At 49.0% G+C, this 20,532-nt stretch overlaps 1 protein-coding gene across 3 annotated transcripts; it reads left to right on the plus strand.

Moving 5' to 3' along the window:
* The first annotated feature begins 4,187 nt into the window (after window positions 1-4,187).
* ALAD (aminolevulinate dehydratase) lies at window positions 4,188-17,662 on the plus strand. 3 transcript variants are annotated; one of them, XM_066256453.1, is made up of 12 exons: window positions 4,188-4,305; window positions 12,155-12,342; window positions 13,638-13,688; window positions 14,161-14,257; window positions 14,619-14,754; window positions 14,872-14,955; window positions 15,055-15,143; window positions 15,432-15,487; window positions 15,576-15,663; window positions 15,746-15,832; window positions 16,149-16,278; window positions 16,921-17,662. In XM_066256453.1, the coding sequence occupies exons 2-12, from the start codon at window positions 12,230-12,232 to the stop codon at window positions 16,977-16,979; spliced, it is 990 nt and encodes a 329-aa protein (XP_066112550.1). In that variant the 5' UTR covers window positions 4,188-4,305; window positions 12,155-12,229; the 3' UTR covers window positions 16,980-17,662. The 3 variants fall into 3 exon arrangements, with proteins under 3 accessions (XP_066112550.1, XP_066112551.1, XP_066112553.1); XM_066256454.1 differs by having other exon boundaries at window positions 4,206-4,309; XM_066256456.1 differs by lacking the exon at window positions 4,188-4,305 and adding an exon at window positions 9,816-9,925.
* The last annotated feature ends 2,870 nt before the right edge of the window (window positions 17,663-20,532 follow it).

Genomic DNA, 20,532 nt, shown 5'->3' on the forward strand with positions numbered 1-20,532 from the left:
TCTCAAAAAAAGAAGTGATGACTCCTATTTCATCTTGCCTGTTTATAGTATGCTTTGTGGAACAACTGACTACTGGTCATGCCCTACATACAGCCCAGTTTGTAGACCTGGCCAGACCTTTGTAAATACGGGATCCTGCACCACCTTGGATGACCAGCAGATGCCGCTCATTCACAGGCCGGGGGAGCTGCTCTTCAGGCATGACAAGTGCTTTCCATGGCTCTACTGGCTATCCTATACATACGAGACACTTAACAACTGCAAACATTGAGTTCCTGCTGTGTGTCTGGCACTGTATTACCTAATCTACATAGGTTTTTCAAATCATGAATTTATAAATAAGTTTCACAAAGATACAGCCCCAACACTCATTAGATCAGTGTTGTTTTTTCTCTCCACACAGAAATACCATTTTTTAATTCCCATGAGCACTAGTTGGCTAAGCTCTCAAGTCCCATCTGGAGTCCTGTGGCTTCCTCTAAGCTGTTTCCTGCCTCATCTCAGTTCCCCTAGCTGCCCCTGTGTACTGCTTGCCAAGGGGATCTTCTGGACTGTTGCTGTTACAGTCCCTGTTTCCTATTAAATCAATTCCATACCTAAACCTGTTATTCAAAGCCTGCTTAAAGAGGGCTTGCCTTATTTTCCATTCCAGTCTGCTTCTACTCCAACATAAGGCTTCAGTCAAGAATGAATCCCCAGAAGAACTCCCCTTACATGTGACTTGAGTTCTTACCAAACTACATAAGAAAAGTTCTGTTCCCTGAGAGTGGGGACTATGACTTGAAACTACATAATTTAAGAACTGGGAATATTTGAGGTCATCAGTTTTTCTCACCTCTATCCTGTAGTGGTATCTGGACTTTGAAGATTCCCTACTAGGCTATGGTAATGTTTCTTTTTAAAAACCACAACCCTTCATGCCTAGTAATTCTGATGCGGCTTTGGAGGGTGAGAGGGTTACCATCCTTATTCATACAAAATTACTTTTGCAGACTAACCTATTTTTGCTTATGGGAAATTGAGGCTCATCCAAGAAGTAGCTTGCTCAAGATCTTACCACTGACTTAGGAAAGCTGGGATCTGGGATCCCGTGAGAGTGGCCCACGCCCTTTTTTTTTTTTTTAACTTTTTAGTTTGGAACAATTTTGTATTTACAGAAAAGTTGCAGAGAGTTCCCATATAGCCGTCACCCAACTTCCCTCTATGTTAACATCTTACATACATGGTACATTTATCAGAACTAAGAAAAAACTATCACACTGTACTTCATCAGTTTTTCCACAGACATCCTTTTTCTGTTCCAGGATCTAAACCAGAATACCATATTGTATTTGGTGAACCAATTTTCTTGTTTAATTGAGATGAAATTCACAGAACATAAACTTAACCATTTTAAAAATTCAATGTCATTTAGCCATTTACAATGTCGTACAACCACTTCTATCTAGTCCCCAAAACATTTTTATTATATCCCAAAATAAGTTTCCATACCATGTGTCCTGCCCCCAAGCCCTGGCCACCACTGGTGTCTAGTTCTTTTACGCTTGTCACTGCATTTAGCCCAATGTCATGTACCTACCTGGGAAGCCCAATAGTGGGCTTGTAGGGATTTGGGGGTTTTTTGCTTTTTAATTTATGCATACAGAAAGGTGCAGATAAGTTTAAAGGTTGATAAGTTTCCACAAAGTAAACACATCCATGTAATTCACATTCATCAATAAACATGACCAGCACCCTAAAAAAATCCCTTTTGTCTCCAAGTCACTCCCTAGCTCCCTAGTGGTAACTACCCTGACTTCCAACAGCACATGTACTCTTGTATCTGGCTACTTTTGTTCAGTATTATGTATAAGATTATTCATATTGTTGCATTCACAACCCCTTTTCTCTGGATACAAGACAAAGATTAAAATTAGTAGTGGGTGGCAGTGGGAACAGGTCATCCAGGCAAAAATAAGAGAGAGACATGGGAAAAATCAATTATACCAGACAGCAACATTTATAAATTTTCCACCCTGTTTGGGTTCTAGAGGTAGATGATCCTAATTAATTTTAGTTATCAAACTCAGAGATGAAACAGGTATGAAAGAAATGTTGGGCAGAGTATCTAAATTGGGGAGGGAGGGATAAATAGTAATCCCTATGAGGTGAAGAAGCATATTGAGCAGGCGTTACAAAGTAAGCCCTGGTGTGAGGTGGGGCAAATTATGTCACCTCCCTGGCAATTATTTCCCCAATCTGTAAAATAAGCATAGTGACAATTGTCATCAAAATTGAAGTGCATGGGGCCTTCCTAGTGGTGGTAAAGTGTATAGAGCATTGACCTGGGACACAGGTCCCAGGTTCGAAACCCTGAAATCACCTGCTTGAGCGCAGGCTCATCCAACTTGAGTGTGGGGTCACCAGCTTGAGCCCAAAGGTTCCTGGCTTGAAGCCCAAGGTCACTGGTTTAAGCAAGGGGTCACTGGCCCAGCCAGAGCCCACTCCCCTCATGGCAAGTATGAGAAGCAACCAATGAACAACTGAAGTGCAACTGTGAGTTAATGCTTCTCATCTTTCTCCCTGTCTCTCATGCGCGCATACATGCATGTTAAAAAAAAGTTTTTAAGTGCATGTACTGCCCCTGACTCTTTAATGCACAAAAAACATTACTTCCTGTCACCTGCGCATAAATGAAGCAGGCAGTCTTGCTAAAATAAAAAATAGCAAAACTTTTATTGAAGTCTCTAGATTTGCAAACTGGAAACAATTAGGCAATACCCAGAGTATTCTGAAGGAGAAAGAAAAGTTTGAGTTTTTATAGTAAAAAGTACATTTAAAATTTTTTTTTATTTTAGAGCAGAAGGGGGAGAGAGAGGGAGAAACGTAGGTTTGTTGTTCCACTTATATTTGCATTCATTGGTTGTTTCCTCCACATGCCAGGATGGCAATCCAACCTGCAATTTTGGTGTATCCAGAGGACACTAACCAACTGAGCTACCTGGCCAGGACCTAAAAAGTACATTTTTGAGAAGTGACAGTCGTGCATGCTTAGCCTCTAGAGTGACCCAAGATGGTAATCTTCCAGGTGTCTGTGGTCTGGTTCATTAACTGAGTTGTTCAGATGGTTATCTATGGAGTTCATGTACATTCAGGCATGGATGCACAACTGAAAAGTGTAAGTTCCCAGGTTAGTTAAAGCAAGAATAAAATTGTTTCCTTATGCTCAGTCTACTTAATTTTAATAATTTAGCAGCTTGACTGTAGTGGCTCCATTTTATTTCTTCACTCTTTTTCTCATTTCTTTCTGCCACCTTTTCCTTATTTGAACTGTATCAGAACTCTAGTAGCTGAGAACTAAGTGGTGTCATATTTCCTTAGCATTAAGCCTCTACCTCTTTCACTTGGAATACAAAGAGGTATAAAACAGGTTAGGGTTACAGATTTTGAGAAGCAAAATCAGAAAATAGGTGTACACAACTGGCACTCTCACAGTTCAAAGTAAACTTTTCGATAATCCCTGACTCTCCTTTATAAAAGCATTCCTTTGATCCATACCCCCCACTTCACTCACCCAGTTCTACCAGTTCACCCAGACCCCAAAAGCGTCACTAGATTCCCACAGACCCTTGGTCAGAGCTCTCACTGTACTCATCAGACAGGTCTAATGCCTCAAGTTCCCATGTCATTCAATTCTCATTTCCCAAACCATGGCACAGAGTAGACCCTCTGCAATTACGCTGGAATAAATAGTCTCTTAAAATTTGGAAGGCAGCCTGTTGCTGAACTCAACAACTTTGGAATGCTCAGTCCGCAAATATGAACTTAGCAATTGTGTTAGGCATTATGGTGTTGTTTCAACGGTGTTGTTTCAACGTCCTTGACATCCAACTATTCTTTCAGCAAGTAACTAACCAGAGCCAAGTAAGCTCTAAATTAGGAAGAGGAGGTTTGTAAACAGACCCTCGGGGCGGAACCACCGCTGAGGCAGGTCTACTTGGAGGGACCTCTGCACTTTCCTTGTGCTCCAGTAAGACTCCCTCCAGCCTTTCCTCACCCACACGCAGGCGCAGCGCGAAGAGGGGCGGGCTCGCCAGCCTTTCAGCACACCTGATTGGTCAGACCACGAGCTTCAGTGCATGTGCGAGGCAGGGCTGAAGCACTCCTGCAAAGTGGCCCCCTGGAGGGGGTGTGGTTTGTACGCTAGTGGGGGTGGAGTGGGAGGAGGGGTGCAGCTTCCGGGAAGCAGCCCCGCCCCCAAGTGGACCAGAAGAAACTCGAGTGCTTGATAGTGTTGGCGGGAGCGTAGATTCGCAGCTTTGGAAGGTAGGTAAGTGGGTGCCGGACTCCGGGAGTTGGTGGATTTGGAGACAGGGACTGGCACTTAGAGTCCCGCCTCCCCAGACCCAGATTGTGCTGTGCGTCTGAAGCGCTGGCCGTGCAGCTGGGGATCCGTCCTGTAGGGCTGGTATTTGGGCTCTTTGAGGTAAACTGCCATGCTGCAGCCGAGGCGGTAGCCTTTGAGGGCCTGTTTGGGGTTTTCTCCCGTGGACACCGCTGGAGCAGACTCTGTGTAAGTGCAGAACGCTAGGTACCGTCGCCGATGTGGGATGGAGATGGAAATAATAACAGCCGTTTGTGGCTTGGACGTAAGATACATGCATTGGCCCATTCAGTCTTTACAACGGCCCATTGAGGGCGGTTCAAGTCCTCATTTACCAGATAAGGAAACAGATGGAAAATGACAATAGGATTTGAACCCATGTGTCCAAAATCCAAACATTTATGGGCATGCTGCCAACTGCAGCCAGGTCCTGAATCACCAGTCTGCTTCTCGCCCCCACCCCCTTAACCCAGAGCTCTCTACAGCCCAACTCCGCTGTGGGCTTTGAAATCTATACTTAAAGTATCAAGGGGTAATAGTGGGCATTAAGAACTGCGCTGTCGGAAACCTGAATTCTAGCCCTAGATCTGCCACTGACCCCCTGCATGATCCTGGGCCTGTGTCTGTCCTTTGAGTCCAGTTTCACCATCATTTTTGATGTTTTAATTAAGCTTTAAGGACCCTCTTACTCAAGATGTTTTTAGGGAGTTTGTGGACCTGGCAGATTCCCATTATAGCTCCAAATAGCTAAGCCCAGAGGAAACTGGGCTCTTCAAAGCTCTAGGTCAAGGCTCAGGTCTCCTTCTCTTCAATTCCTGTATGTAGCTCTGGGACTGGCCCAAAGTAGATATTCAGGAAATGGGAGTTTAATAAACAAGTTTGTCCCTTTTCAAAACTGCCTAAGAGCTGCTGTCCTGGGCCTCTCACGGTTTTGGATTTTTCAGCCTTGGCCACCTTCTACCCAGCTGGCCCTCCTGACTACCTCCTCCCTAGCTAGTGGCAGAGCCTGCCCAGAGCTGGCATAAGCTTGCAACCCTCTGTGCCAAGGTGATAGCCTCTGGAAATCTTGGCTGAGCACAACATGGAAGGTTCAGACCCTGCAACTCTTTCTCAGCCCCTCCTGGTGGCAGCTCTCAGGGCCCAACTTAGCTTACTCTCAGAATGGGAAGGTTGCCCTTTGAGGAAGAGGATTCCTTCACAAACACTCTGAAAAGCTCCTTATCCCATAATGTCCCATCTTCCATGAAGCCATCGCCCTCACCCTTTTTTTTAATGTTTATTATATTGATTTTCGAGAGAGACAGGAAAATCAATCAGCTTGTTTGTGCCCTGCCTAGGGATCGAATCCCTGTGTTTCCGGACAATGCTAAGCCAGGGGTAGTCAACCTTTTTATACCTACCGCCCACTTTTGTAACTCTATTATTAGTAAAATTTTCTAACCACCCACCGGTTCCACAGTAATGGTGACTTATAAAGTTGGGAAGTAACTTTACTTTATAAAATTTATAAAGCAGAGTTACAGCAAGTTAAAGCATATAATAATAATTACTTACCAAGTACTTTATTTCGAATTTTCACTAAGTTTGGCAGAATAAATCTTTATAAAACAACTTACTTTTAACTTTATAGTTAAATCTATCTTTGTATTTATACTTGGGTTGCTCTGCTACCGCCCACCATGAAAGCGGGAGCGCCCCCTATTGGGCAGTAGGGACCAGGTTGACCAGCACTGCTAAGCTATCGGGCCAGCACTGAAGCCATCCTTGACTCGCAGGGAAAACAGGTCCTTCCTACAGCACCTGGTCTCCACCCTCTATTTGTACCATCTGTGTGGTGATTATTTCTCCACCCCCACACGTTGCTGGAAGGCAGTGGACCAGCCCCCACCCGGGGTGTCTTGGAAGACCCTGTAGCCCATACAGGTTTGTTTGAGTGAAAGTCCTGCCTTCTGGGTGTGGTGCAGAAGCACAGCTGTGATAAGAAGCCAGAAGACCTAGTTCCAGCTCATTTCTCCAACTGATATAAAAGTAGCTGCATGTTTACTGTGCAGCTAGGCACATCTCTTCACTATCTCTAATCTCTGCAGCTTTGCCAGTTTGATAGTTTAACTCCCATTTTATAGATTACAAAATGAAGGCTCTGAAAGGCCAGCAACCTTTCATATAGAGCGCAGACCAGAGCTGGGGCTCTTTCACCTTGAAATGGGATTTTCTGTGCACCGCCCTATACTGCCTTCCAGCTAAGCTAACATGTTCTAACGTGGCTGAGCATAGGTGCTGGGTCCCATGGGCACTTGCTCTTGAGTTCAGTGATCTGTCGCAGGACTTAAGCTGTGGTGTACAGGCTCCTTTGACTTGGGAGAAGTGCCTTCCCAAGTATATAAAAATCTACCAATTTTTGAGGGACTTATTGCAAAGTCAGACCTCCCTCAGGCTTTGGCTTTGCAAACAGACTCAACTCTGTTGCTCAGGGCTGTTTTTCTACTCCACGGGTACTGATTCAGCACGTGTTGTGACAGAGTGACCATGTGCTGCGTAGGTAACAGCGCTGGACTAGAAGCCAGGAGATCCCATGGTCAAGCCCAGCTCTGTACCTGACTCACTGTGCCATGTCACACAAGTCCTGTTCCCTCTCTGTACCCCATTTTTCACATCAGAATGTAAGAGAGAAAAAGGATTGATGATTTTCACCTAAATTTTTCTTTTATTATTGACACCCATTTCTTATATCAAATCTTTCTGAACCCTAAAACTAAAATTTTAAAAAACACTGAAGTACAACTGTCCTAGTGAGGCCTCCCCCTCACCACTCTCAGCCTCCTCCTTTGTCCCCCACGCCCAAGCCCTAGTCCCCTTGGGGTGAAACTTGGGCTGAAAAGCCGCTGCGTGGTGCTGCCCCGTTGTTTTCGATAAGCAGAAAGCATTTGCTCCCTCAGTTTCTAAAGTAGAAGCAAGGGTTGAAGCCAGTGGAATGCAGCTTTGGATTCCAGAAACCCTGAGGCTACTACAGAGGCTGAAAAGTGGATCGGAGTTGTGTGTACACTCAGCCTCACAATCTGACTGGATTCCAGGGTAACACTGAGCCCGTCTAAGTTCTGAGCCTCCACGTCCTTATTGTTAAAAGAACAATTCTCTACAATCAAATAAGATCATGTATACAGTGTATATAAAGCACATAGTCCAGTGCCCAGCACATAACATACACTCAGTATGTTTTTCTCTTGTTTCCTCCATCTCTCCAGCCACCAAAACAAAGATAGAGGCAGAGAGGTGCGTGGATAAAACCCTTCACTCATTGTCTAGAACAAATTCAAATTCTGACTTGTGCCTGACCTGTGGTGGCGCAGTGGATAAAGCGTCGACCTGGAATTCTGAGGTCGCCAGTTCAAAACCCTGGTTTCCCTGGTCAAGGCACATATGGGAGTTGATGCTTCCTGCTCCTCCCTCCTTTCTCTCTCTCTCTCTCCTCTCTAAAATGAATAAATAAAATCTAAAAAAAAAAAAAAAAAAGACTACCATCATTTAAAAAAAAAAAAATTTTGACTTGTTACTAACAAGCTATGTAGTCTTGGGCAAGGTACTTAAGCTCTCTGAGCTAGGCTAATCCCTGGCAGACCTGAGTGAAATCTTGCCCAAAATGGGCACTCAGGACTTTGTAACTATTGGATAATTGTTCAATAGTTGGGGGGTTGGGACTTCTTTGGGGAGGCCTGGCTTGCTCCTGTGTCAGGTGATGTGGCTGGCTCAGTGGTGGGGTAGTAGCATGGGTCCCTGTGTGGCTCCTGATAACCCCAACCCTGACAGGGAGGAGAATTGGATAAAATGGGGCCCAGGAGACTGTGGGGGAAAGGCATCATCAGTGTACTAAAGAACTCCCCAGGCTCAGGGAGTGTGTAACTGATAAGCCCCTGCCTCTCTCTGGGCCGTAAGGTCCTGCCCACACAAGGAGAGGTGGGTGGTTCTTGGCTCTTCTTTCCCCTCTACTTGGCTACTGAGTGTTACTGCACGCATCTTGTCTGAAAGTACAGTGGGAGTACATTGACCACCGATCTTTAAAGGTGTCTGAAGACTAGAAAATGAAGCAGGCAAGTTTATTGAATATAACAAGGTATTACAGGTTAATTTACTTTCAGGAAGATTGAGTCAGAACAGAAGAAATGACCCAGCAGTCTGGTTAATTAGTCTCAAAGCTGCTAGACAGTTGCTACAAGAAACATTTTATAGTATAGCTAAACTATTCTAATAATTGATAAGACAAAGAGACAAAGAATACAGTGAGCCAGGAGTCATACCTCCTGGTGGTCTTATGATGGATAATTGCTTAGAATGAATGCCAACACCTAGTTTGATACTTATCTCGGTTGCTATGCCATTCTGTCCATTTACCATTTACTGACAGGAATCTTTTTTTTTTTTTTTACAGAGTCAGAGAGAGGGATAGATAGGGACAGACAGACAGGAATGGAGAGAGATGAGAAGCACTAATCATTAGTTTTTTGCTGCGACATCTTAGTTGTTCATTGATTGCTTTCTCATATGTGCCTTGACCATGGGGCTACAGCAGACCAATTAACCCCTTGCTTGGGCAACCTTGGGTCCAAGCTGGTGAGCTTTTGCTCAAACCAGATGAGCTCACACTCAAGCTGGTGACCTCGGGGTCTCGAACCTGGGTCTTCCGCATCCCAGTCCAACGCTCTATCCACTGCGCCACCGCCTGGTCAGGCTGACAGGAATCTTTATGGTTACATTGTGTAAGCTTATAGGACACAGCTAGTCACTAACTGTGAGGATTTGCTGCTGATGGCTGAGACCAGTTAGGTCTGAATTCTCAGCATGGCAAACAAAAGTAGGGATACAAAGATGGAGTCAGTTTTGTTCACATCAACATCTATACACACCTCCAAAAGGAAGTATCTAAAACCAACCTCTCCTCCTCCTCTCCAAACTCTGCTCCTCACTGCCCTCTTCCTGCCTTGTCCGTGTCTCCATTGCCTTCCAGGTCAGACAAGCACAGAACATCCACCTCAAGAGACTTCCTCTTGGCCACCTATGATGGCCCTTCCTTCTCTGCCCCTCAGACCGCATGGCCTCTGTGCTCCTCTGCTTCCAGTCTGCTGTGCATCGGCTGTAAGAATGTTCTTCCTAAAGCCGGACTCTGACCAGGCCACTCCCATACCCCCTGGTCAGAAACCTGCCCAGTCCTTAATCTGGCCTCCTCTCATCCCGCCCCTCCATATACACACAGCTTGATTGCCTCCTCAAACCCTGAGAACAGTCCATCTCTATCCCTCCTTCCCTACCTTTACTCCTTTCTTCCCTTCCTGAGAGAATGTTCTCTCCTTTCCCTCTGACTAGCAGAACCTACTCATCCTGCAAAAGTAAGTTCAAGTCATCTTCTCTCAACAAGCTTCTTCTGACCTCCAAACTCACATTGAAACTCCTCATTCTTTTGAGGTAGGCTCCGTGTCTCCAAGATGCACTCAGTCAGCCCTGCCTCTCAGGACTATAACATCAACTCGATGAGAAACCTGTGTGCAAGTGCCCAGCATGGCCTGGCACATGGTAGGTACTCCAGAAGCAAATGATAATGTCCCAGCCTCCTCTGTCTTACAGCTTACATCCCTAATTTGGCACTTAGGACACATTGCCGGGTATTTCACATAACTATTTACTATGTGGCAGAGTGTGTGAGGGAAGCAAAACTCCCAGTGGACCCTGCCCTGCAGAAGCTCTGTCTACTGGGACAAGATAAGACAAGATAAGATAGGTCCACAAAGACCTGTTACATAAGAGAGTGTGATGTGGGCAAGGAGAGAAGCTTGAGCGGGAGAGGGCAGGAGGGAGTGCCTTGTGGAGAACCAGGTAGGACTGGGCCTGGGAAGTTGTAAAGAGAGCACAAGCCTTCTAGATAAAGGAAACAGGGTGAGCAGAGCCCGAAGCTGGCCAGATGTGCTTGGGGAGCAGGAGGAGGCTCTAGGGCTGGAAAAGATGGCATCAGTGGCCACTCTGCAGGGGGTGTGTGTGTGAGTCTGCTGGGCGCAGGGCTATTTAATCCTCTTAGTGAGTGTCCTGCCTGACAAGAAGTCCATGTACCAAGATGTGAACTGTGAACTGTGCTTTTTTTAATTTTTCTTAAGTGAGAAGCAAGGAGGCAGAGAGGCAGACTCCCATATGTACCCCAACCGATCTACCCAGCAAGCCTCCTATGGGGCAGTGCTCTGCCCATGTGGGGCCTTTGTTCCGTTACTCGGCAACTGAGCTACCTTAGTCCCTGAGGTGAAGCCGTGGAGCCATCCTCAGTGCCTGGGGCCAACTTGTTCCAACTGAGCCATGACTGCAGGAGGAGAAGAGAGAGATAGAGGGAGAGAAGAGATGGGGGTGGGGGGCAGAGGGGATGAAGAAGCAGATGATCGGCCCTGGCCGGTTGGCTCAGTGGTAGAGCGTCGGCCTGGCGTGCAGAAGTCCCGGGTTCGATTCCTGGCCAGGGCACACAGGAGAAGCACCCATCTGCTTCTCCACCCCTCCCCCTCTCCTTCCTCTCTGTCTCTCTCTGCCCTAGTTCAGCCCAGATGGATTCTTTGATAAGATAAAGTAAAAGTGAATTACTAGAGCCTGACCAGGCAGTGGCGCAATGGATAGAGTGTTGGCCTGGGACTCAGAGGACCCGTTTTGAAACCCCGAGGTCACAGGCTTGAGCATGAGTTCACCAGCTTGAGCACAGGGTTGGGATCATAGACATGTCCCTATGGTCACTGGCTTGAGCCCAAAGGTCTCTGGCTTGAAGCCCAAGGTTGCTGGCTTAAGCCCAGTGTTGCTGTCTTGAGCAAGGGGTCACTGGAGCCCCCTGGTCAAGCCACACATGAGAAAGCAATCAACAACTAAAGTGGCCGGAACAAAGAATTGATGCTTCTTATCTCTCTCCCTTCCTGTCAGTCTGTCCCTATCAGTTCTTCTCTCTGTCTCACTAAAAAAAATAATAATAATTAATTAAAATAAAAAATGAATTACTAGAGCCTGACCTGTGGTGGCACAGTAGATAAAGCGTCAACCTGGAATGCTGAGGTCACTGGTTCAAAACCCTGGGCTTGCCTGGTCAGGGCACATACGGAAACAACGAGTTGATGCTTCTGGCTCCTCCCCTCTCCTTTCTCTCCTCTCTCTTAAATCAATAAATAAAATCTTTTTAAAAAAATGAATTACTAGAAAAATGTTACTTAAAAAGAAAAAGACTGCCTGACCAGGTGGTGGCGCAGTGGATAGAGCATCGGACTGGGATGCAGAGGACCCAGGTTCGAGACCCCGAGGTCGCCAGCTTGAGCGCCGGCTCATCTGGTTTGAGCAAAAGCCCACCAGCTTGAACCCAAGGTTGCTGGCTCCAGCAAGGGGTTACTCAGTCTGCTGAAGGCCCACGGTCAAGGCACATATGAGAAAGCAATCAATGAACAACTAAGGTGTTGCAACGCGCAATGAAAAACTAATGATTGATGCTTCTCATCTCTCTCCGTTCCTGCCTGTCTGTCCCTGTCTATCCCTCTCTCTGACTCACTCTCTGTCTCTGTAAAAAAAAAAAAAAAAAAAAAAAAAAAGAAAAAGACTATATAAATACAATCCCAAATGTTATGATTAGGTTCAAATTGTAATGCAACAATCCCAGCAGGGATTGGTGACCCACACTCACAGGAATAATGGGATAGATAGCAGGAGAGGCAGGAAGCCAGAAGAGCCTGGGGGTATGTGACCACCTCCTGGGGACAAGAACCATGTCTCATGTTCCTCCCATCGCCCCCACAGAGCTGAACACCCAGCAGAGACGCCAGGAGCCTTGAGTTCCAAGCAGCTGGCTACCCTGTGCCCTCACTGCTCACCATGCAGCCCCAGTCTGTTCTGCACAGCGGCTATTTCCACCCACTGCTTCGGACCTGGCAGGCAGCCGCCACCACCCTCAACGCCTCCAACCTCATCTACCCCGTCTTTGTCACGTGAGTCCCCAGAATGAGCCGGGTCTCTGATCTGCAGGGTATGCGTGGGTGGGTGTGCGTGTGACCCAAGCAGGCATCTGTTGCCGGTGGTAAAGTGAGCTTTCAGCTTGGAGTTCAAGGTATTGAAAGTGACCTACTGGGTTAAGGACAGTTGTCTTAGAAATAGAACAAACCTTGAAAGGCACATGAGCTTCCCATTCGGAAAATAAGAATAACCCTGTTGCCATCCTGAGCTTTTTCAATAAGACAGCTGAGAAAGTATTCTATAGATTGTAAAGAGTACCTGTCAGAGGTGGCAGTCATGATGATTATTATAGCAACAGCTGACTTATTGAGTCTTTACTGAGTACCAAGTACGATGCTAAGCATCTACATCTGTTATCTTTCAGTCCTGACAGCATCCATATGAGGAAGGTATGGATTTTATCTCCAAGATTGTCATCTCCATGAGGGCAGGGATTTTATACTGCCAGAGCCTAGAACAGTACCTGGCACATAATAAGTCCTCAATAAATATTTGTTGTATAGGCCCTGGCTGGTTGAAGCAGTGGTAGAGCGTCAGCCCGGCGTGTGGAAGTCCCAGGTTTGATTCCTGGTCAGGGCACACAGGAGAAGTACCCATCTGCTTCTCCACCACCCTGTCTCACTCTCTTCCCCTCTCGGAGCTGTGGCTAATGGTTCAAGCAGTTTGGCCCTGGGCACTGAGGGTGGCTTTATGGTCTCACCTCAGGCGTTGAAATAGCTTCGTTCAGAGCAACGGAGCAGCAGCCCCAGAGTGAGCAGAGCATCGCCCCCTAGTGGGCTTGTCAGGTGGATCCTGGTGGAGTGCATGCGAGAGTCTGTCTCTCTCTCTCTCTCTCTCTCTCTCTATATATATATATATATATATATATTTGTGTATGAATGAATGAATCCACCCAGGATACACATGAAGGGCCTGAGGCTAAAAGAGATAGTATAACTTGGCCAAGGTCATCCAGGCTGTAGGTGACTGTGATTAGCAAGTAAGAACTTTCTGTCTTCAGAGTCCAAGCCCTTGACCACTTGACTGTTTCGTATGATTACTCGTCTTTTAGTACAGTTGCTCTTGTTGTCACTGTTATTCTTGTTGTTCCTATTATTTCAGGCTCTGGGCTTGGCCAGGCAGGGGAACCAGACACTGGACCCTGTCCTCCTCCCACCGTCTCCATTTCCATGTTCCTCCCCAGCTCCCCAACCATCCCCCCTCCAAGTCACGTCCCCACCACTGGCCCTTCCCACAGCTACCAATCCATAGCCCACCCCCACTCTTGCAGGGATGTTCCTGATGATGTGCAGCCTATTGCCAGCCTTCCGGGAGTGGCCAGGTAGGAGGCATGGTGGGGAGGGCAGGGCGGTGATGGAGGGAGAGCCAGGACGCAGAAGCAGACCCAGGAGGTAGATGATCTGGAGAGTCTGACTTCAGCTCAGTAGAGAGAAGGGTCTTTTCAGGGTCAGAGTTGTTCCACAACAGAAGGGGCAGCCTCATAAAGTATTGGGCTACCCATCACCAGGGACATCATAACAGTCTTGGAGAGGGGAGCTTGACTTCAACTGGGAGTTCAATAAAAGAACCTTGGAGGGACCCTTCACAGCTGAGTCCCATAGCTCTGCCACTTGGGGCCTCAGCTTTCCCATCTATTTGGTGGGTATGTTCCTGCCCATCCTTATACTACGGGGCTTGAGCCATCCTGGTACTGTGTGCAGCTTGGCTCTTCACAGAGGCACGGGGAGGCAGGCTGGGAGGACCCTTGCCCGGGACCTGCCTCGCTTCAGCCCCTCCACCCCACCTCGATTTAGGTACGGCGTGAACCGCCTGGAAGAGATGCTGAAGCCCCTGGTGGAGGAGGGCCTGCGCTGCGTCCTGGTCTTTGGTGTCCCCAGCAGAGTTCAAAAGGTGAGGAGTCAGAGGAGGAGTTAGAGGGGAGGGAAAGCAGGGTGGGGGGGGGCTGAGGGTCCACGCTGAGCACACCCTCGTTCTGGCCTTGTGCTGGCCCGGGGCCACAGGGGAATGGACACGGCCCCTGGTATTAAGACAGCACCCATGTAGGGTCAGGAAGCTAAGTTGGGCTGTGACACTCTGACTGGGCAAGTCAAGTTCCCTCTGCAAAATGGGGTCAGTGCTCCCTGTGCCTCCTTGTCCAGGGGCTGTGACAGGGATGAAAGGAGAGGGCCGGGGCTGCACTCCGTGAGAACCGCTGTGCCTCCCAAAGGCATCACGTGACAGATACACTCCTCTGTCCTTCCCCTGCCGCTAGGATGAGCGGGGCTCTGCAGCCGACTCTGAGGACTCCCCGGCTGTTGAGGCCATCCACCTGCTGCGCAAGACCTTCCCCAGCCTCCTAGTGGCCTGCGACGTGTGCCTGTGTCCCTACACCTCCCACGGTCACTGTGGTGAGCTCCTTCCTCCACCAGTCCTACTGCCGCCTGCATCCCACTGCCCAGTGGTCCCCACAGTGGGATAGGCCAGGGCCTAAGGCGCTTCCTAAAACCCGGCTGTCTGCCCTGTAGGGCTCCTAAACGAGAATGGGGCTTTCCACGCCGAGGAGAGTCGCCAGCGTCTGGCAGAGGTGGCTCTGGCCTATGCCAAGGCAGGTGAGCGAGCCACCAGCAGGGATGAGGACGGCTGGGCCAGGGAGGTGGCAGGGTAGACAGGAGGGTTCTGGAGGTCTGAGGCCACCCTCTGTCCCTCAGGCTGTCATGTGGTAGCCCCATCGGACATGATGGATGGACGCGTAGAAGCCATCAAGGATGCTCTGATGGCACATGGACTTGGCAACAGGGTAGGGGCTGGGAGTGCGGGGAGGGGTTTGGGGAGGTGAGGAGAGAGCCCGAGCCTGGGTCAGCCCTACCCCCACATCTGCCAAGAAGCACAGAACTGAAGGCAGCACTGGACAAGGCCTTTGGGATCTGTCTCAACCTCTGCACCTGAGGTGGGAAATCAAGGCCCAGAGCCCCAATGGGACTAGAACACGGACTCTGCACCCCAGCCTGGGTTCTTTGGTGCCGCATTACCCTGGGACATCTGGAAAGGCTGACTGAGCCTCTACGCCACCCTTGTCTCTCCACAGGTATCAGTGATGAGCTATAGTGCCAAATTTGCTTCCTGTTTCTATGGACCTTTCCGGTGAGTGGGGGGGGGGAGGGAGGGCTGCTTCTAAATCCCTGACCCGTTAGCCCAAAGCTGAGCCCACCCTGATGCCTCTGCTTCCCAGGGACGCAGCTCAGTCAAGCCCAGCTTTTGGAGACCGCCGCTGCTACCAGCTGCCGCCCGGAGCACGAGGCCTGGCCCTCCGAGCAGTGGTGAGTGGCCAGAGCTTAAGCCAGCCTGTCCGCCTCTCCCCTCTCCTCCCGGGCTCTGGCCATACCATACCTCGTCCCTTAGGACCGGGATGTACGGGAAGGAGCCGACATGCTCATGGTGAAGCCGGGACTGCCCTACCTGGACATTGTGCGGGAGGTGAAGGACAAGGTGAGCACAGAGCAGAGACGGGGCGCTCGGGGAGATGACCGCAGGCTCTGGGACCTTAGATTAAGGGACTGCGGAATCTCAGAGTTGGAAGCAATCTGCCTGTGAACAGGGGTTCTCCCCCCACCCCTGCCCTTACCAGGAGCCACCAGCGGGCAGAAGCCTTTGAACAGCTCTGCTTTAACAGTTTAAGAGAGGCCAAGCTGCCAGCAGCCATGAATCGGGGCATGGAGCTGGAGATGGTCAAAGGTTGGGCAGGGAATGCGGGACACTCCCAGGGCACACCCACCCTCCACTCTGTCCTGCTGCTTCCCCACAGCACCCTGAGCTCCCTCTGGCCGTGTACCATGTTTCTGGAGAGTTTGCTATGCTTTGGCACGGAGCCCAGGCCGGGGCGTTTAACCTCAAGGCCGCTGTATTGGAGGTCATGACTGCCTTCCGCAGAGCAGGTGAGCATGTGGAGATGGGGTTTCCGACCTGGGCCACACAGACTGAGAGGCGCTTTGCCCAGAGCGGTATATGAAGACATGAAACAACCTGGAGTCTCAGGCCTGGAACTCCCAGAGATCTAAGCAGACACAGGCTGGGGAAGAGGCACGAAGCGGTAGAACAGAACATGGAACAGTGAAAAAAGCAGAGCCCTCTATTATTTTTCGGTTGTGAGACCTTGGCCTGGCCAGTTCTCCAAACCTCAGTGCCCTGTCTGTAATAGTAATAAGATACCTGGTGCATGGTTGTCATGTGGATTAAATGAGATGATATATATAATTGGCATATGCTTATCACTCCATAAATGGGAGCTGGTTTTGTTGCAATGGCACAGCATGGGAAGGGAACTTACAGCTTCTCTATTTCCCCACTGTGCAGTTTATACATAGGCAAATTGAGGCCCAGACAGAGAAAAATGACTTGTCCATAGTCACACAATGTATAGAGCTAGAATTGACCAGAGCTGGGCTCAGTCTTATGGTGTGTCGCCCACTGACAGTGCCTCTTCACAATACCCTTCTCCCCTGCTGGCCCTCACCTCCCGGGTGTGCCCAGAGCTGATGCCTCACCCCTCCCCTGCTCCCTGTTTCTCTCCCACAAAGGTGCCGACATCATCATCACCTACTACACACCTCAGCTATTGCGGTGGCTGAAGGAGTGATGGAGAGTGTGTGTGCAAGACCCAAGAACTAGAACTTGAAAAAGTCCTGGGGCCTTGGAGAAGTGAAAACCAAAGTAAATGCTGCTTTTAGAACTCTGCCCTCGTGCCCTCTTCCTGCTCACACACTGGCAGGTGCCCAGCAGGTCCAGGTAGTTTCTGCCAGCATGCCACATCTTACCACTTGCAGCCACATCTTCACGGGCTTCTCCCTCCACTGGGTCAGCCCTGAGGCCACCTCTGTCACTCTAGCTCCTTCCTCCAGTGTGGCTTCAGCTTGAAAGCTCCCAGGAACCATGGGCACAGGTTTGTGGGGCCTGGGAGAGGGGCTTAGATCTAAGCATTAGGGGAAGAGGAAAGCATTTGGGTCATGGGTCCTCAGAAGCTCTGGAAAGCCCGAGGCCTCTGGCAGTGATGCTAGGCACCGAGACTGAGGCCTAGGTTGACATCCCTGGGTTTAGAGTTGAGATGAGCTGTGATTCCCCTGGAAGGCAATGTCGACAGGACAAGGGTGGCCAGGCCGCCTGAGATCTTCCGCTGTACTCTGAGCCATAATCCCAGAAAAGAATCACTGAATGAGCAGAAGCATTGCCTGGGGATCAAAATTCAGAAGCAAAGAGAGAGTTCCTGTTCGTTGGAGATGCCACCATCGAAAAAGTTTTTCATTAAAGAGATATTTTTTGACAGCGTGTGCTCTTTGCCCCAGCACGGTGCTGGGTACTGAGGATTTGGCCAGATAGGTCTCAGCTTGTCTCTGCATCAAAGGTATACAAAGAGAATGGGAGAAACAGACAGACAACAAGAAAACAGACAAATAAAGCAGTTACAACTTCTAGTAAGTGCTTTGAAGGAAATAAAGAGTCTGAGACAATAACAGATTGGAGGTGGGGTGCTCCCTGGGGTTGAGAGACAAGGGAGCAGAGGGAAGCACACCAGAAGCCGTGAGGGTGACACCAAAGGTCCTGCAGTGAGAGGAGCTTGGTGGCACTGCTAGAAGCAGGGTACAGGGGTTTGAAAGACCAGAAGTTAGGGAGATCCAGCACCTTTTTGGATGCTTGGATTGTATTTTGCATCTGATACAGAGGCAACTGAAGGATCTTAACCAGTTGTGCATGATCCAGTTTCCTACATTCTGCTGCTCTGGGGGAAATGGAAGCGTGTGAGAGGAGAGAACCTGGTTAGAATGCTAGTGCAGACCCCAGGAACAATGGTGGTGGCCTGGACCACAGTGGTGGCGGCAAAGAGGAGGTGCAAATGTATTCAGGATACATTTTAGAGAAAGAATTAGCAGATTTTGCCGATGCTTTAAAACTGGGGGTGGGGGGGCGGGGGCAGGGGGTAGGCATCAGGATGAAATAAGAGTGCCTTCATGGGTTTCTGGCTTGAGCAACAGCAGAAGTGGTTTCAGTTTTCTTCTGAGACCTCCAGGACACAATGTTTCCTCCTAGTGAAAGTTAAGGCCCAGCTAAGGAAGGGCCTGTTTGCAGGTCCACCTGCCTGTCTGCAAAGGATCAGGGAATCCCAATTCCAGGCCCGTAGTAAGTTCAGTTTGGACTGAAGTAATACAGCCCATTTTAAATTCTGGAGTTAGAAACTCAGCAGCTCCTGCAGCAAGTGAGACCAGCCTCTTCCCACTCCTGGTAGTCTTCCCCAGAGCTGTGGCCCACTTAGCCGAAGATGTGATTCCAGCCCATGAGGAAGTGGCCAGCCAAAGTCAGGGCTGGAAGAGTCACAGAGCCTCACCTTCCAGGGAGCCTGAACCCGATCTGCCACCTGGGGGCTTGACTACTCATCCCGAAGTGAGCCTTCGGTGGCTCAGTGCCTCAGGGCTAAGGCCAGACCAGAGCCTCTGACTGTTAGCTTCTTGGGTTCCTGGCCCCTGGCATCTGAGTTCATTTCTGGTTATAATGATTAGTGTGAAAGGGGAAGTTCTTCAAGGCCATCCCAGACTCACTGGGACCAATCAGACACATAGCCTGGCTCTGTTGTAGGCACAGAAAAACACTACCCTTTGGAAACAAATGGTCCACAGGAAGCAAAAACTCTGTATTCAGACACCCACCCCCCACATGCACACACAAGGGGCAGCATTAAATGGAATGAGAATCCTTGAGAACCAAGAGGCCTGTGTCACCAGTGACAGTGACATGCTATGAAGGTGGTCACAAGGAACTGACCTGATATGAAAGATAGAAAATGCATCCCTGAGGGACTGATATTTAAGCTTAGACCTGAAGGATGAGCAACCATGCTAAAATATTCTGGGGGGAAGAGCATTCCAGGCAGAGGAAATCCTGGGACTAGAATGAACTGGAAACACAAGGCTGGTGTGGCTGAAGCACAGGCAGGATGAGGAGCAGATGGCCTGAACTGAGACCAGGGCCAAACCACGTGTAGCTCAAAAGCCATGTCAGCCTTTCCCAACTATTCCAAGAGGAAGGAGAGTCTGTTGAAACCACTTAAGCAAGGGAAGCAGGAGAATTACCCTGATCTGCATTTTATAAAAACATTTTGACAGCACTGTAGCAAAGTGCAGATGACAAATTTTGTGGCCCAGACTGGAGTGGTGACTGGGATGGGTGGGGAATGGACTCCAGATAGACTAGATGTGAAGGATGAACTTGGTTTGAGCCCATGGTGGGCCATATGCTGAGATGGGGAAGTTTGGAAGAGGATCAGAGTGGAGAAGAAATCCTAAATTTAGCTGGGGTCTGGGTGAAGGAGCTAGACAGCTTATAGATCTCCCAAGGCAACTCAAAAGTTTATGGCAGAACTGGGCCTAAAACCCCAAGCCCCAAAAACAGGAGAGCTCAGATTTAAATCCATATAGCCAAATTCCAAGGCTTCTACACTTAACCACTCCACCTCCCAATAAATGGCAAAATCATGGGTCTAACACGATGCTATAACTAGCTCCAGTAGTGGGGCAGATCAATGGGCTAAGTTGCTCTCATGCATCTTGGTCTAAGTGAGTGGAATTTTCTGGAGTCAGGACTTATCATCTGGGGTGCCAATCTGGTATCCCCGACAGCCACTATGTTTTGTCCACAGAGGCAGTAGTGGCCAGGCAGGCAGCTGGAGGAATTTGGGTGGTCTTGGGAGAATCTGGCTCTTCCACAGTCCCACCTGCTGTGTACCTGCTCCTGTTGGTAGTAATTTTATCCTTGGGCTTTCGCAATCAGCATGGGACATTATCCTCAGGCTTCCGGGCATCACAGCTGATTAGCCAGCATTAAGGGGCCTCTTCACCAGACATTCTCCTGTTTCTCAGATGTTCCAACTTGGATTAGAGCTTGTCTTTCTGATAGGACCTTCCTAAAGGTTACAACAAATAGCACATTCCACCCCCCTCACTTTTTGCTTTACCAAGATCCCTAAAACCACAACCTCAATGGTCATAAGGTTGAGGGTCCCAAAAAACGGCAGGCATGGGCCCTGGCCGGTTGACTCAGCAGTAGAGCATCGGCCTGGCGTGCGGGGGACCCGGGTTCGATTCCCAGCCAGGGCACACAGGAAAAGCGCCCATTTGCTTCTCCACTCCCTCCCCTCCTTCCTC

The sequence above is a fragment of the Saccopteryx bilineata genome, chromosome 2, assembly GCF_036850765.1.
Source record: "Saccopteryx bilineata isolate mSacBil1 chromosome 2, mSacBil1_pri_phased_curated, whole genome shotgun sequence".
In the NCBI taxonomy this organism is placed as follows: Eukaryota; Metazoa; Chordata; class Mammalia; order Chiroptera; family Emballonuridae; genus Saccopteryx; species Saccopteryx bilineata.

What these genes read in the sequence shown, in the direction of transcription:
- ALAD (XM_066256453.1), top strand. Translation starts at nt 12,230, where the DNA reads ATGCAGCCCCAGTCTGTTCTGCACAGCGGCTATTTCCACCCACTGCTT. An exon ending in CACATGGACTTGGCAACAGG is followed by an intron (nt 15,144 to 15,431) that starts GTAGGGGCTGGG and finishes GTCTCTCCACAG; the next exon opens with GTATCAGTGATGAGCTATAG. An exon ending in TGCGGGAGGTGAAGGACAAG is followed by an intron (nt 15,833 to 16,148) that starts GTGAGCACAGAG and finishes GCTTCCCCACAG; the next exon opens with CACCCTGAGCTCCCTCTGGC.